The 16,342-nt window shown below is 62.9% G+C and overlaps 1 protein-coding gene across 2 annotated transcripts; it reads left to right on the top strand.

The window, feature by feature from the left end:
• On the top strand, positions 1 to 15,251 carry RAPGEF3 (Rap guanine nucleotide exchange factor 3). Of its 2 annotated transcripts, none has more exons than XR_012832699.1 (27): positions 1 to 416; positions 5,645 to 5,698; positions 5,987 to 6,093; positions 6,259 to 6,380; positions 6,528 to 6,702; positions 6,953 to 7,037; positions 7,242 to 7,302; positions 7,563 to 7,639; positions 7,751 to 7,897; positions 8,061 to 8,170; positions 8,434 to 8,522; positions 9,105 to 9,183; positions 9,456 to 9,606; positions 9,705 to 9,787; positions 10,171 to 10,210; positions 10,347 to 10,428; positions 10,505 to 10,651; positions 10,792 to 10,889; positions 11,099 to 11,224; positions 11,310 to 11,491; positions 11,576 to 11,666; positions 11,879 to 11,929; positions 12,054 to 12,141; positions 12,300 to 12,364; positions 12,575 to 12,685; positions 12,777 to 12,848; positions 13,849 to 15,251. XR_012832699.1 is itself a non-coding variant. In XM_075737703.1 (27 exons), exons 1-27 carry the CDS (start codon positions 126 to 128, stop codon positions 13,965 to 13,967), a joined length of 2,847 nt encoding a protein of 948 aa, XP_075593818.1. In that variant the 5' UTR covers positions 1 to 125; the 3' UTR covers positions 13,968 to 14,110. The 2 variants fall into 2 exon arrangements, 1 of the variants encoding a protein (XP_075593818.1); XM_075737703.1 differs by having other exon boundaries at positions 12,631 to 12,685; positions 13,849 to 14,110.
• The last annotated feature ends 1,091 nt before the right edge of the window (positions 15,252 to 16,342 follow it).

The raw sequence follows: 16,342 nt of genomic DNA, 5'->3' as shown, positions 1-16,342 counted from the left end.
GCCCGGCCCGGCGGCGGCGGCGGCGGCGGCGGCGCCGATCCCGTCCCGTCCCGTCCCGTCCCGTCCCGCCCCGAGCAGCCCCGGGCTGCGGCCACCATGGTTTCGCCCCGCCGCGCCGCCGCCGTATGAAGGTGCGGGGAGCCGGGGCGGCGGGAGCCACCGGGGAGGCGGCGCGGCGGGGCCCGGGAGCGCCGGTAGCTCGGAGCCGGCAGGGTACCCGGCGAACCGGGCCGGAACCGGGGGTCGGTGCTGCTGCACCCTCCCCGCCGCCGCTGCCGCCCCCCGGAGGGCTCGGGGCTGACGGTAACCGGCTCTCGGTGCTCCTGAGGAAGATGCACTTGTTCCGGAGCTCCAGCTACGAGATCCGGCTGGAGGGCGAGGGGGGCACCCTGCCCCGCATCCAGGGCATCCGCTGGGTGAGTGCCGGTGGGCGGGAGGGGGCCACGGTCCGGCCGGGGGACCCCGCCACCACCGAGAGCCCCCGGGGAGGACGGACCCCGAGCCGAGGAACCCCCTTGGCGGCCGGCTTTCCCTTCTCAGCATCCCTCCTTACGCCGGGGGTCTGCGCTTGGACAGCCGCAGGGTTTCGGGGGGACGGGGGTTTGGTGAAGCCACTGCGAGAACCAAGTGGGGACCCCCGGGCTTATTGTCACCTCCAGCCCCGCGTCCTGAGCACGGCTCCGCAGGGCAGCTCTGGCCCTTCCCTGCCTTCCCGGCTGGCCTGGCAGCGGGCTGTGATCTGTGACCCGTGCCCTGCTCCCCCCTTCGTGTTTGCTGGCTTTGAGGCGAGGCGTGCAAGGAGCGAGGCGTGCAAGGAGCGAGGCGTGCAGGGAGCGAGGCGTGCAAGGAGCGAGGCGTGCAAGGAGCGAGGCGTGCAGGGAGCGAGGCGTGCAGGGAGCGAGGCGAGGCGTGCAGGGAGCGTATTTCTGCAGCCTCCTGCCCTAACCCCTTCTCCAGGCGGAGCTGGCAGCCAGGCATGAAATGAGCCCGGTGCTATTGTGCTCCGGCGCACGGCTGCCGGGCAGCGCACCCCAACCCGGAGCGTGTGAACAGGAAAGACCTTCCCTGCGGCACGTGGGGTTCAAAACGTTCCCTCCCCGCCAGGTCAGGCTGTTTCTACAGGAGAAACCTGTCGCTTGGCAGCAGGACGATGCTCAACATCACGGCCTTCCTCCCCGCGTCTGTGCTTTCGCCCTGGCCAGGATCTCCTGGGGATCCCCGGGGTGCAAAAGGCACCTGGTCCCCACTCTTGGCCTCTTGCTGTCCCCGCCTTTGGGTTGGGAGGTGACCATGGAGCCTGTTGACCTGCCCTGGCTGAGCTTTGTGACCTTCCCCTTCTGCTTGACCTGAGACAAACATTTTTAAGGAAAAAAAGTGGAATTACTTTAAGGGAACAACCGCCCTTTCAGTATTTCTATGCTGTACGCAAGCTCTTTCACAAATAAGAAAACTTTCCTCTCTTATTTCCTCTTCTTCCTGATTTTTTTCTCCCCAGAACTTTTAGGAACTAAATTTTGGAGAGGTTTTTTGAGTGGCAAAAAGCCAGGGAGGTCGGGAAAGCAGCGGGCCGGAGCGTTACTGTGCTAAACCGCCGGACTAGGATAAATCGGACAAAGGCAGCGCAGCGGCACGTGCAGCGTGGCAGGAGCATCCCCTCCCCGAGTGGCTCTGCCCCGTGTGGGGACAACCGCCGGTCGCTTGAGGGGAGCGGATCTGATCTTTGCGGGGAGAATGGGTGTTTTCCCCACTTTTTGCAGGTCGGAGGGTTCTCCCAGCGCGCGTGTTCCTCGGGGCAGGTACGGGAGAGGCAGACGGCAGGGAACCGTCTGGCTGTGCCTTGGAGCAGCGATATTGTCCCTGGTCCCCATCACTGCATGCCTACGGCTCCTGGGAACTCCTCCTCGCGTGGTGGCTCCGTCTCATCCCTCCTGGGGATGTGTTTGCCCGATCCCAGTGCCGGCAAATCCCTTCCAGCTCTGCTCCTCGCTGCGAGGCTCCAGCCCAGGCTCCTGTTCCCTGGCATCAGCGGGACATCGCAGCCCAGGATCCCCAAGCATCTCCATCCTTCACCCTTCCCAGACTACAAGTGCCATCATGCCGACTCTCGCCGCATCCCCCGAGAGGACGGAGGGGACAGAGCGGGTCCCCTGAGCCCCCACCCCCCACCCCGACGAGTCTCCTGGGGGGACAGCAAGCCCCTGGCTGGTTGCCGTGCCTTTTGAAGCGGCGGATGGGCGAGGACTTTCTCCGGAGCCGTAAAGCCTGAAATAACTCCTGTTGTTTTCCTTGGGATCCCAAACAAAAGCAGCGCGCGAGCACGGAACGGTCGCTGCCGGCCTTGGCCGGCCGCCCGCCGCTGCCGGATTTCTGGAGACAGGCAGGATCTCAGCGCCCGCGTGTCCCGTAAGCAGGAAGATGGAAACAGGCAACTCCTTAGGAAGCTGTTTGGAGACAGCGGCCGCGATGCTGTGACAATTAGGCAGGGGGTGAGGGTGGGGAGGGCATCCTGTGGGTCCGGACCTGGGAGCTGGGGAGCGAGGATGCTTCAGGAGGGGTTTTTTTGGGGTCAGCCGTGAGATTTTGCATGTGTTTCAGAGCTGATCTGGCAAGGAGAAAACCCAAAGAGGGAGAAAGCACTCTGAGCACTCATCCTTGGGCAGGGTTTTTGCAAGTCTCCGTCGGCGTCCTTGCGAGCGTGGCTTGGAGCAGGACCGCGGCACGTCCTGGCTCCCTGCCTCAAGGACAGACCTCACTTATGGGGTGACGGCAAAGGCTGTTTGGGGACCAGAGCAGCTGGCGCTTGCACACGAGAGGGTGACATCGACCTCCGGCTCCCACGGGAGGTAGCTCCACGCTCCGGCCGCAGCCCAGCTCCTATTTGCAAACATTTGCTCTGCAATTTCCAGCGCGTTTCCTGTTCCACGGGGCAGTCACGAGGCTCAGGGAAGTTTGCAGAGTGAGTAAGTCACAGCGTCCCAGCCTCAGCAGCAGCGTGGCCAGGTCGGGAGCATCCCCGGGGACCTGCTGCGTTCCTGGAGCTGCTTGTTTTCCATCCGCTCCCTGAATCTCTCCTAAGCCAGTTGCAAACTGCTGGGGACAGGTTGGTGGCTCGAGCCATCCGGGCTGTCGGGAGGAGGATGGAGAAGCCCTGGGGATGTGGAAAGGGCTGGAGGAGATGTGGGAGCAGCGGGAGCTGGGCAGGGTGTGAGCAGGCAGGGTTTGGGACAGGCAAGCGGGCAGCGCGGGGCAGAGCACCCATCTGAGCACCCGTTGGTGGGTGCCCACCTCCATCGCCCTCCTGCCTGGGCCGGGAGGTGCCAGGACTGTTTGATTTCCCTTCAGCTCCTGGTAGGTGGTTTTGTCCTTGAATTAATTTGCAAAGAAAGCTTCTGCAGCTAATTACTCCTGCCCTTGGCGTCCTTAATTGAGACTTTCAGCTGACCATCCCTCTTGCTGGGGTTGCTCAAACCTTCCCAACCAGCCCGGAGCCAGCAGATCCGAGGAGGATCTGACCCAGAAGACGCCGTGTTTCGAGTGCCCACCACCTCCATCGCCAGCATGGGGTGCTGCAGACCCCTGACAGCCAGAGATAAATGGGGGGGGAGACACCAGAAAACCTTCCCCTCGAGGTGAAGAGACCCCAAGGAGGGATAGCCCTCACCCTGTCTCGGGATTAATGCTCAAAGTGCATTAACTGCCTCGGCCAGGGCACGTGGAGAACAGGTCTGACGGGTGCTGGGTGCTCTCAGCCCGTGGTTTATGCAGCCGAGATGAAAAGTTGTTTATCCAGGGCCGTGGCCATGCAGGAGCCTTCATCCCTCAGGGCAGCGCCTGGATGGGAGCTCGGCCGCCTTTGCACCGGGATTAGGGCTGCAGCCGGGGTGGGCAGTGGCTCATCCCTTCCTTGCTCCGCTTTTCCCTCCCCGAGGGGAAAAACCTTGGAGAAAAATGAGCATAAGGATTAAAAAACACTTGCTGATGGGGGATATCCAGAGGGATGAACGGTCGTGCAGAAGCTGAGGACTCAAGCGTGGCCTGGCAGGGATCAGCGTTGCTCCCGGCAGAGTTGAACCCCATCCCGGGTTGTGCCGCGGCGATCGGCAGCCGGTTCATCCCCGACAGCGGGGACACGGTGTGAGGCCACGGCTCAGTCCGCAGCGTGTGCTGCCGATGGAGACGGTCCCAGCTATTCCCGGCGGTGTGATGACGGATCGCTCCGGGAGGGACTCCCCGAGCCAGGAAGAGGGATGCTATTTTAGGATTGGTAAACAGTGAAGACGTTAAAGAGGAGCCGGGTTAGAAAATGGCTTTGGATCAACTCATCACGTGCGGATTTAAGTTAAATAGAGCAAAAACCTCGGTGGGTGACGGGGGTTTTCCTTCCCCAAAGGCTGTGTTTTTCTCCTCTAGGCTAAGGGAGCGCTGAATTGCCGGTGAACTGGGTGTGCTGTGGATCAGTGAGGTCTATTTTGCTCTCTTCCTACTGACACCCATCCCACTATTTGCATTTTTTTACAAGCCTGAGTTCACATTTTCAGTCACTGCCACCGGCTCCTGCTTGAGCTCGGAGCCTCTGACGACAAGCGAGGGAAATTTGGGCTTGTTTTCTTCTAATATGCCTTATTTTAAGCATGTCTCTCTTGATTTTTACCCACTGCTGTTTTCCCGTACCCAGCATGCTCTCAGTGACTTTCTGCATCGCTGCTCCATCGTTTCCAGGATCTCCCCTAAAATCCTTTGGAAAAACAGCTTCATATTCGCCAGGTCTTCAGTACCGAGGGAAGCGCGAGGTTACACATCACCCACAGCAACTCAGCTGTTTCTCTGCCATGTTCCTCTGGGGACCTCCCGTCCCAGTGATTTGTTACAGCTGATTTTTCAGGATTTATTGCATAAAGTTTTTCTGGCCGTGCTGTGATTTGAGGCCCTGCAGGGAAGGGTTGGGGTACGTGCTCCTCATGGCTCTCTGCTACCCTCGTCCTCTGTGAGAGCTCTTGCTCCCCATCATCTCCCATGGGACAGGCTTGCTGCAGGTCTGGTCCTTGGTGTCCTCTGCAAGCTGATCCTCCAGCTCTCCAAAGCTTCTTGGGCCGTTCCTGAAACCCGCTGGAGTTTTGAGATCTTTTCCATCCTCTTTGTTTTGAGCCGGCTTCAAAGCTGGAGGAAAACCCCCAGGTTTTGGACACTTCTCCCTCCCCTGGGGCTGTGTCAGCTTCCCCAGGTCTTTCTGAAGTCCTTCTCCTCCAGCGGCAAGCTCCAGGTCTCAAGCACGATGTCTTTGATCCCTGTTTGCAAAGATTTTGCTCCTAACTTCCTTCTTTTATCTCCCAGCTCCCTCGTTTGAATGCACTTCCCTTTCTGAAGTTAAACATAACCACGGGGGGGGGTGTGGGGGGGCTGGTCCCGAGGGTTAGGACCCCGGTACGCAGCAAGGACGGGGCGGAGGGGAGGCTTCGCCTTGGTTTTGGGAGGTCGGTGCTGGTGAACGCACGGGGATGCTGACTCCTTGCCCGGTGCAGAGCGGATGAGGCTGAGCTGTGCCCTGGGGGAGGCAGGAGCCCCCACCTTGGAGTGTGTAGGGTGAAGGGGGGCACGGCAAACCCCCCTGCCACGGCCACCAACCCCCATCTTTTTGGTTTTCCAGACCCCGCTTTTGGACACAGAATCCAGCCTGGACTATGGACACAGCCTCACCCAGGTGGGTGGGCAGGGAAGACCCCCAGGGATACACCTTGAAGGCTGCGGGGGGTCGGAGCACCTCCATGCCGTGGGGTCCCGGGCTCGGCTCTGGGCTACTCGCTCCCTTGGGCTCAGCCGTTCCCGGGGGTGGGTGATGGAGATCCTGGGGTGCTGGGGTGGGCGTGCAGGCATATCGCACCTCGACGGGGTGTTGGGGGCACGGTTGACTGTGGAGGGTCCGTGCCTCGCCGCATGTGCCCTCCCCGCTTCCCCTGCAAAAGCTGTAAAAATCCCCTTCCACCCTCAGGCATCCTCGGAGAAGATCTGGCGGGCTGGGAAGCTCCTCTTCACCCACCTCACCAGCACCCGCCCTGGCCTCATCCGGGACCACAAGCATCACCTGCGGCACCACAGGTGGGACGGCCGGCACCTCTGCCATGCCGGGGGGACACTGTGGGCCGCCGAGGACCCCGGCAGCCCTCCAAGGATGGCCAGGACTTCTCCTACCCATCCCAGGCAGGGGTTCACCTGGGGTTCACCCCGTTTCGGGGTCGGTTCTCATGCCCTCTCCCTTTGCAGGCAGTGCTGCTCTGGGAAGGAGCTGGTGGACTGGCTGCTGAGTGCCGGGCTCCCCGTCCAGACGCGCAGCCAGGCCGTCGGTGTCTGCCAAGTGCTGGTGGACGGAGGTGTCCTGACGCACGGTGAGGGCGGGAGACGGCAGCCCCCTGCGCGGTGGTGGGGTCTCACAAGGCGAGATGGGTCGCTGGGGTCTCCCGTGGGTGCGCATGGTGCCCTATGGGTCTCCCATGGGTGCACGGCCGAGCTCACGCCTACTTTTCTCCCCACAGTGAAGCAGGAGTGGCATTTCCAGGACAAGGACACCCAGTTTTACCGTTTTGCCGAGCTGGAGCTGAGTCCCGAGCCCAGCACCGGGCTCCGGGATGCAGAGGAGCTGCTGGAGGCACTGGCCTTCCTGGCCCAGCTGGGTCCCGACGCTCTGCTCACCATGGCCCTGCGCAAGCCGTGAGTGCTCCCCAGGAGCCGGGGGGGACGACGTGGGGCTCATTTTGACCCCTCTCCATGAGGGTCTGGAGTACCAAAGGGGCTGCTGTGGATGGGGCGACCCGAGCATCTCTTGCAGAGCTGTCGGACGGGGGGGGAGAAAGCGGCTGCCCGGAGAGGGGGGTCTGTGCCCGGAGAGGGGGGTCTGTGTCCCAGGACGTGGTGGGGAGAGGGGGCATGGCCGGGTGCTCACCCCTCGCTCCCCTCCCAGGCCTGCCCAGCGCACGGAGGACGAGCTGGAGCTCATATTTGAGGAGCTCCTGCACATCAAAGCCGTGGCTCACCTCTCCAACTCGGTGAGTGCGGCTGTGCCTGGCTCCTCCCGCCACCCCCCAAAACTGCTCCTGGTCCCCAAATCCTCCTGCATCCTATCGCTTCCCATCTGGGCATCCTCTCCTGGCTCTCCCTGAGCATCCCTGGGTCCCTTTCCCACCCTGTCCCCCGTGCCCACGCGTGTCCCCTCCCGGGCTGACCCTCATGGCAGGTTCCTCTCGCCGCAGGTGAAGCGGGAGCTGGCGTCCGTGCTGATGTTCGAGTCACACCCGAGAGCGGGCACCGTGCGTGAGTGTTGCGTGCCCCAGGAGCCGTGCAGGGCTGGGTGGTCCCCTGGGAAAGGGTCCCCAGGCTGGGGTGGACGGCTGGAGCCGTTGTCATCGATGTGAATGCTCTTGCTGTCTCTTGGTGGACCAGAGATGGAGGGGACCAGAGCACTCGCTGTGTTTGCCGGGGCTGGGGGCTCGGGATGGGATGGGGGGGGCTGAAGAGGGATGCTTGGGCGGCTCCCCATTTTTGACTGCTGGATGCCGCCATTTCCCCTGCAGTGTTCAGCCAAGGAGATAAAGGCACGTCGTGGTACATCATCTGGAAGGGCTCGGTGAACGTGGTCACCCACGGCAAGGTAGGTGCGTCCCAGCAGCACCACCTCCTTTCTCCAGACACCCCCTGTCACTGTCCCCGGGTGGGGATAAGGGCTCCCACCCCATCCCTCACCCTCCGTGCCCCACCCCAGGGTTTGGTGGCCACCCTGCACGAGGGGGATGACTTCGGGCAGCTGGCGCTGGTGAACGACGCGCCCCGCGCGGCCACCATCATTCTGCGGGAAGACAACTGCCACTTCCTCCGCGTGGACAAGCAGGACTTCAACCACATCCTCAAGGTGGGCAGGGGGCTCGCGGGGTGCTGGGTCTGAGCTGGGACGCACCGTGCACCCTCCGTGGTGTTTGCAGGGGTGGACGATTCGGGGTTTTGGGGTGCAACCAGCCAGGCAGGCACTGCCCGATGGATCCGAGCTGAGCTTGACAGCTGGTTGCTCTCCCTAGGACGTGGAGGCCAACACCATGCGTCTGAAGGAACACGGGAAGGTGGTGCTCGTCCTGCAGAAGAACCTGCAGGGTGGCAGCAACCAGCCAGCCGCGGCGCGGAGCAGCAGGTGACAGCAGATTGTCCTCGTCCCTCCTTGCAGCCGTGCCGGCAGCGCTGCCAGCCGACGCTGCCTCTCCCTCTGCCTCCTCTGTCGCTCTCTGGCTTCCCTTGGAGGAGTCTCCAGGAAGGACCGTGTCCCCAGAGGACGAGCAGGGATGCCAGGCCATGCTGGCCAGCTGTGTTGAGTGGCCCGGTGGCCCGGCGTGGTGGTCCTGCCCACAAGCTGGGGTATTTGTCCTTCTCTGATGTGCCCGGTGCTCTGCCCACCAGGTACTTCGTGATGGCTGGGACGCCGGAGAAGATCCTCGAGCATCTGCTGGAGTTCATGAGGCTCGATGCCACGCTCTACGACCCCGTGGGTAGGTGGGGGGGTCTCCCCCATGCTCTGGGGACCGCGTCCCAGAGCCACCCTGAGATGGGCAGGGGGCTGGCAGGGGGACCAGCACCAAGCGGGGCTGCCTTATTCCTGGTGTTCAACCCAAAAAACTGCTCCTCTCACCCCAAAATCTCCTACTGGAGCCAGGAGAGGGAGGCAGCTCCAGGGCTGGGAGCGTCTCCTCTCCCACATCTCCCTCTGCCTTCCGAGAGGAGCAAAACCAGGCGAGATGGGAACCAGGAGATGTCCCCAGCGGGTAAAAAATCAGAGCTGCTGAGCTGGCGTCATCAGCGGCTGCCTTGGAGTTAACTCACTGCCAGTGCTGCACTTTTATTTTCTTACATCCCCCAAAGTCTGTAACTTTGCCAGCCCTTCCCGTGGCGTTTAGGAGCAAAAAGTGACCCTCAATGAGCACGGTCACTGTTGGGGGGAGACCATGGGCCAGCCCCACGCAGGGCACGGGTGACCCTTTCCCAACCGGCCGCGCTGCCTGGCTGTGACCGCCGTGTCCCCAAACCGCTGGACACCGTGAAGGGTGAAGGATGGTGGTCTGGGTCTCTTCCAGACACCCTGCTGGGGGATTTCCTGCTGACTTACACCGTGTTCATGCCGACCTCGCAGCTCTGCAGAGCTCTGCTGCACCAGTATCCTTCTGCGGATGGTGTTGAGGGCAGGGGGGACCGGGCTCCATCCTACGCCACGCACCCCCGTACCGGGGACCAGCACGCTCAGCTTGGTCCTGGTCACCCCAGGGGGACCTCAGGGGTTGGCCAGGGGAGCCCCGAATTCCCCAGGCTCTCGGGTGCAGGGCACATTCCCGTCTCCCATCCTGTCCTGGGTGCATGCGTACGGGGGGGGGTCCCTGCCTGCTCCCCAGCCCCGCATCGCCCCTGCTGGTGCCCTTGACTGGTCCCAGTTTCCGCGCGGAGCCGTTGGAGGGCTCGGAGCAGGAGAAGGCCACCTACTCCCTGCACAAGCGCCGGAAGATCCTGCGGCTGGTGAGCCAGTGGGTGCTGCTCTACGGGCGGCTGCTGCAGGGCGACCGCAGCACCACGGCTCTGCTGCAGGTACTGGCGAGCAGGATTGGGGGCGAGGGGGGGGATGTCCCCAGAGGGGTCTGGCCATGGCCACCCCGTGCTGACCGCCGGGTACCTTCCTCCCGCAGAACCTCGCGGACCTGGCGAGCCGGGACCCCCGCCTGGGTGGGCTGGTCCAGGAGCAAGCGCAGGACCGGCGGCGGCCCCGAGCGTGAGTCTCTCCTGGGTGTCCCCCATCCAAAACGGACCCTGGCTCTGTCCCCCAGTGCCACCGCTGATGCCTGTGTCCCTGGGTCCTGCACCCCTTGTGCCCAGGGGGGCATTGCACTTTTCACAGGGCTGAGCTTTCGGCCAGCAAAGCGATGGTTGCCAAGACTGGGGGGATGTCAGCAGCTCTTGGGCCACCTTGTCCCCAGCGTGGGGGTTTCCCGACCACAGGGAGGGTCTCAAACACCGCCGGGACTCCCTGGTGCCCGGTGGGACAGGGATGCTCGGGGAAGCTTGGTGGATCCTGGGGGCTGCGGGACCCGATTGTGTCTCCAGTGTGGATGTGAGCTGTGGGGGTCTAACACCGCCTTTATCTTCTCTCTGCAGGCTGGAGAACGGAGACGGCAGCGTCTCTCCGCAGCCCAAGGTAGGGGTGGCCCTGGGGGGATGCCAGGGAGGGGAGGGGGTGCATAGTTGGATCACCCCTACTCTCTAAGGATACCTGGCAGGAGGGGTGGCCAGTGTGGCAGCATCCTCCCAGCTCTCTCCCACCTTGACCACAGGCTCGGAGCTCAGCAAACTGGCTCGCAAGTCAGGAGGAGGCGATTGTGAACAGCAGCTGTGCCTTGAGAGCCCAGGACAAAGGTACAGCCATGCACGGCGGGGACCGTCCCCTCCCCGGCGGCTGGGATGCTAAAGCCCCGTCCCCCCCGCCCCGTAGTGCCCTATGAGATCTACAGAGCGGACCACTCGTGCCTGATCACCGTGCTGCCCGTCAACGCCTCGGTGCGGGATGTCCTGCGGTCCCTCGCCCCGCGGCTCGGCCAGGATGGAGAGCACATCCTGGTGAAGGTGAATTCGGCCGGAGGTGAGCGGGCTCTCCTGGGGATGCTGCGTCCTTGGGGTCTCTCCCGTTGGCTGCCAGCCTGCCGCGGTGGCAGTTGTCCCGTGCCCAGACAGGATCTGGCTCCTTCTCCGTCCCGGCATGGACCATCCTCTCTCCCACAGATAAAGTGGGGCTGCAGCTGGATGCCGTGGGGGTGTTCACGGCGTTGGGGCTCAACGAGAGGCTCTTCGCTGTGAGCGTGGAGGAGCTGGGCAGCCTGGTGAGCGTGGGGTGGGGGGGGTCTCGGGGATGGGCAGCACCGGGCTGGCCCCCGGAGCGGGGTTTGGGGCTGCGGTGCCTCCTCAGCAGCTCAGGGTTGGGGTGTCCGTCCCTCCCTGCTCCTCTTCACCCCGGGCAAGGGGCTGGTGTTGCCTTCCCTGCTGCGGTGGCTAACGGCCGGAGGGGTCAGGCATCCTCTCCTGTGCACAGACCCCCCATCCCGAGCAGCTGGGTCCCCACATCGGCTCCTCAGAGACCCTGGACCTCATCAGCTCCAAGGACCTGGCCAGCCACCTCACCGACTACGACTGGAACCTCTTCAAGAGCATCCACCAGGTAGGACCAGCGCCCGGACTGTGGCAGGAGACACCTCTGGGGTAGCTTTCGGGACACCCCTCAGCCGCCACGTTGGGCTTTGCAGGTGGAAATGATCCACTACATCATCGGGCCGCAGAAGTTTCACGACGTGACCACGGCCAACCTGGAGCGGGTCATGCGGCGCTTCAACGAGCTGCAGTACTGGGTGGCCACGGAGCTGTGCCTCTGCCCCGAGGTGGGCCGGCGAGCCCAGCTTCTCCGCAAGTTCATCAAGCTGGCCGCACAGTGAGTCCCTCGCCGCCCATCTCCCGGTCCTGCGAGGACAGAGCCGGTGGTGGCCTCCTTGCTTGACTCTGTCCTCGCCTGCAGCCTCAAGGAGCAGAAGAACCTGAATTCCTTCTTCGCGGTGATGTTTGGTGTGAGCAACACGGCCGTCAGCCGCTTGGCCAAGACCTGGGAGGTAACCGACCGCCTTCGGGCTGCTGCCAGCCCTGCGAGGTCCCCTGAGGTCTGCAGTGATGGAGCCGGGTCCCCTGGCTTGGGCAAGGGTGGCTTGGGTGCTGGGGTCCAGGCTGACCCCACGATGGGGCAGGTGGAGGTCAGGAGATGCTGGGGGTGTCTCTGGGGTGGGAAAGCCGGGGTGCCGGTGCCGGTGACCGTCTCTCTGCGCAGAGGCTGCCCCACAAGATCCGGAAGCTGCACTCGGCGCTGGAGCGGATGCTGGTGAGCGCAGCCCCTTCCCGCCCCGTGTCCCCCTTCCCCGCAGGGTTTGTCCCAGCTTCCCAAAAGGTCACAGGGGTGCTGTGTCCCCTGCCTGCCCCGCGCTGAGGTCCCCCTCCGTCCCCAGGACCCGTCGTGGAACCACAGGGTCTATCGCCTGGCCGTTGCCAAGCTGAGCCCCCCCATCATCCCCTTCGTGCCCCTCCTCCTCAAAGGTGGGTACCTCGGCTTGGGAGCTGCGGGGCTTTGGGGGGGGGGGGTGCAGGTGGGAATGAGTCAGGCTGGGGGGACAGAGACCCCTTTGGATGCATCCAGCCCTCCCCAAGGACCAGGAAGCCACACCTGATCCCCAAATCCCCCCCCCCCCCCGCAGACATGACGTTCATCCACGAGGGCAATCGCACGTTGGCCGAGAACCTCATCAACTTTGAGAAGATGGTGAGTGGGGCGGGTTGGCTCCCCATGGACCCCCACCTTGGGGGACCTGCAGTCCCCCCATCCCCTGGGATGCAGATCCAGATCATCCCCGCGGCATTAGCGCAGTTCCCCCCGCCCCCCGCCCCCCCAACAGCCGGGACCCGTGGCCGTCCCCTCGGGGGGGGCACGAGGCAGCCGCAGCTGAAGCCGGAGGGGACTGTGTTTTACCAGCCTGGGAGCAAAGTGGGGCCAGGTGACAGCAAGTGACCTTTGTGCATTGCCCACAGCACATGATGGCAAAGACCGTGCGTGTCCTGCAGCGCTGCCGGGGCCACGCGCATGGTGAGTGCTCCCGGGTGGGGGCAAGGACGCGGCTGGGGACCGGCGCTCCTTTGGGGATGGGGCTGAGCTCCTGTTCTCTCTCTGCACCCAGCTCCGCTCTCCCCGCTGCGAAATCGCTCTCCGCACCGGCCGGAGGACCCCAAAGCCATCAGGATCTCCACGTGTACGTCCAGGGCTCACCCATCTGCTTCCCCACCCCTGCGCTGAGGGACCCTCACCCCACGGGGCCAGCGCGGGGGAGTGTGCACCCACCATCCTTGGGGGGGGGGGGGGAGCGGTCAGTGGTCCCACAGGGGCGTCCCGAGGACATCAGCCTGGCTACAGCGGGGGGGAAGCTGGTCCAGATGCTGTTGATGCCTCGGAGTACGCAGGGATGGAGGCTGAGCTCCCTCTCCTGAGTGGTGCGAGCCCGGGGGTCCGCACGCTGCTGGCTGGAGGCACCGGTCAGCAACTCCTCACGCTGAAGAGAGTCTCGGAGCACTTCCAGCATGTCTGAAGCACTCTAGCTGTTAGGCAGCAAGCTGGGGCATCGCTTTGCCCCATGGAGTGAGTCTGTCCCCACTTGCTCCTGGTTCTTCAGCTCCAGCGGGCTCCTGGAGGTGATGGAGGGATCCATGAGCCCAGCCAGAGGTGACAGAGATTTGATGAGCTGAGCTAGAGGTGATGGAGGGGATTGAGGGGATCTCAAAGGAGGTTGTAGAGAGGTGGGTGTTGGTCTCTTCTCCCTACTAGCAAAAGAACAAGAGGAAATGGTCTCAAGTTGCATCAGGGAAGGTTTAGATTAGATATTCAGAAAAATTTCTTCACTGAAAGAGTGGTCAGGCATTGGAACAGGCTGCCCAGAGAGGTGGTGGAGTCACCATCCCTGGAGGTGTTCAAAAAACATGTAGACGTGGCACTTCGGGACATGGTTTAGTAGACATGGTGGTGTTGGGTCAATGGTTGGACTTGATGATCTCAGAGGTCTTTTCCAACCTTGAGATTCTATGATGAGCCCAGCCAGCAGCACTGGAAGCGGATCAATGAGTCAGTGAAGGCGGGTCCATGAGGCCCAGCGGTGATGGAGAGGGTCGGCAAGCCGAGCCAGAGGTGATGGCAGGGGGGGAAATTGGTGAGCCCAGCTGGAGGCAGGAGCCCACCCTGATCTCAGCTCTGCCCCACAGGCTCGGAGCAGTCCCTGAGCGTGCGGAGCCCCGTCTCCACCTGGGCGTACCTGCAGCACCTCAAAGCCATCGACAGCCAGAAGGAGCTGCTGCGGCTCTCCCACGACCTGGAGTCCTGACGGGGACGAGGGGCCGGAGGGGGCCCGGAGCAGGGATGCCGCAGCCTGTCTGCCGGCGGTGGGGGCAGCCCCACGGCTCTGCTCCCGCTAGCACCGGGCACAGGGCCGCGCTGGAGCCGGCTGAGAGCGGCGTCCGCTCGGCCGTGCTGCTGGCGCCGGGTCTGGCACAACGAGGCAGCCGGGAGCCCGTGTGGGCTGTGGGCAGGCGAGGGCCACGGACAGCGGAGTGAGCAATAGAGGTATTTTTGTATGCAAGGCTGCGCTCCCCTTTCTTCTCCATGCAGCAGCCTGGATTTGCTCCCTGCGCCGACCAGGGGGGAGGAAGGAGCCCTGGCTGCCCCCCGATGCTGCCGGCCCTGGAGGTGCTGGGCTGGAAGATGCCCCTTGCTCCTGGAAGGACTCAAGCCAGAGCATCCCCGTGAGCAGAGAACCCCACCTCTGTCTCCGTCAGGGTGCAGACACCCACGCTGAGCTCAGGGTCTGGCTCGTGCTGCGGCGCTGCCCTACAGATCCTGGGGCAGCCCCAGAGGGGACCTACCCTTCCCTCTGTCCTGTGTGTCCCATGGGAGGTGCTGGTTGCATCCCCTGTCCCAGTCTCTGGGAGCTGCATGACCCCAGCAGCCATGGGCAAAGTATCTTGATCCCCTCCAAGGACCATCAGGGCTTAAACCAGCCCGTGCTGCCGAATCTTGGGCTAATCACAGCCTTCTCCGTGCCTCAGTTTCCCCACATGGGTGGGAGTAGGAATAGCCATGTACAGCTGTGGCGCAGAGGCAGGACAGCATCCATTGTGGAATGAAGCTGTGGTGGCCTCGTGATGGAGACGGTGATCTACTCTGGCCGTTCCCAACCCATGACCAGTTGCTGCTGGGCCACGAGCAGGGGTTTGGGGAGATGTCTTCAAAGGCAGCAGAGCTGAAGGACACCAGGGGCGGGGACCAGAGCATCTCTGTATGCGCACAGAGCGGTTTTACCAATGACCTTCCCAACACTGAGCAGACCTGGATGGAGCCTCGGGGTTCAGGGGAGATCGTAGCCCCTCGAAGCTCCCATGTTTGCAGGGTACCACTACGGGGAAGGCTCGCAGCCCCTGGCAAGCCTGTGCCCCAGCCTCTGGGACACCATGGAGCTACAGCATGGAGCCACAAGCCAAAGACCCCCCAGCCCTGCCCGAAGCATGGCTGGGGTACAAGGGACCAGAGCACTGCTGCAATAATTGCTCTTTTCATTCTCATGATGCAAACGAATGGGTTGCTTAAAATAAAAGTCCCCATCACACCTAAATAATGTTTCAAGTGATGCAGCCAGCTACGAGACGGGATGCAGGTTCCTTGCAGCTCCCAGCACCACATCCATCCCAGGACCCCTGGGTCCCCCCCCAGTGCAAAGCTTGGCTTTGCGGTTCTCTGCAAGGCATGGGTGGCCATGCTCAATGGGGACCAGGTTTTGAGACCTGGCAATATCCCAGGGTTCCATCTCCATCTCCATGCATGGTCCCAGCAGCGTTGGTGTCCATGCAAGCCAGGGCAAAGCAAAGAGGCGATGGTGATTCCTTGGCATCTGGACCCAAATCAGGCAGCCTGGACCTCCCGCAGTCACCTTTCTCAGGATGTTTGCCCTCAAGGACCAAAGGAACCTTGAAGTGAAAGAGTTCATGTGTGGGGAAGGAAGGGTTAAATCAGAGTTGTACATTTTCCAGATGTTTCTAGGCCTGCAGATCACCTTCGGGCTGCAGGTTGGCTGGCTGGATCCGTGGATGAGTCCCTGGGCTTTCCCTTGGCTGCAGGCGGGATGCTGGCCCAGTCGGCTGGCTTGGCTGGAGAAATCTCTGCTCAAGTGGAAAAGTTGACCCTTGTCTGGTTTTCCTGGTACAGGCTGTGAAGAGCATCCCGTTGGCGAGCTCATCACGGTCCGTGCACCTCCGCAAGCCTGTGTCCTCCACAAGCTGTGTTTTCCCTGGCAGCACGAGCGTGAAGGTCCAGCCCCACCAGCAATTCCCATGGAGCTGCAGAAGCCCCATGGTGTCCCGAGGGTGAGGGAAAAGGGCAATGAGTCCAGGGGGATGTGGAGAGGAGGATGGTGGATGGGGAGGAAGCTCGGTGTCGGGCAGCCCTGCTTGTAGAAAACCCTGGATGGTGCAAAAATAAGAGGCTGGATGTGTGCCTCCTCCAGTAAGATCATGGGTAAAGCTGGGGTCTGGATGAGGGTCTAACGCAAGGAGCGAGAGCTAACGATGTTCTTGGGGACAGGAGCAAGTGTGGCTGCCCAGACTCCCGCCTTCTCCAGCATCCCCGATGCCGCGGCTGGCTGCCTCCGGCTGCGCGCGTGGGCGATTCCCGTCTCCTCTCCTCGGCTCTAATGCAAGAGCAACATGG

The sequence above is a fragment of the Balearica regulorum genome, chromosome 29, assembly GCF_011004875.1.
Source record: "Balearica regulorum gibbericeps isolate bBalReg1 chromosome 29, bBalReg1.pri, whole genome shotgun sequence".
NCBI lineage: Eukaryota > Metazoa > Chordata > Aves > Gruiformes > Gruidae > Balearica > Balearica regulorum.
The sequence above is the reverse complement of the archived record's forward strand: the minus strand, read 5'-3'. Positions and strand labels throughout refer to the sequence as shown.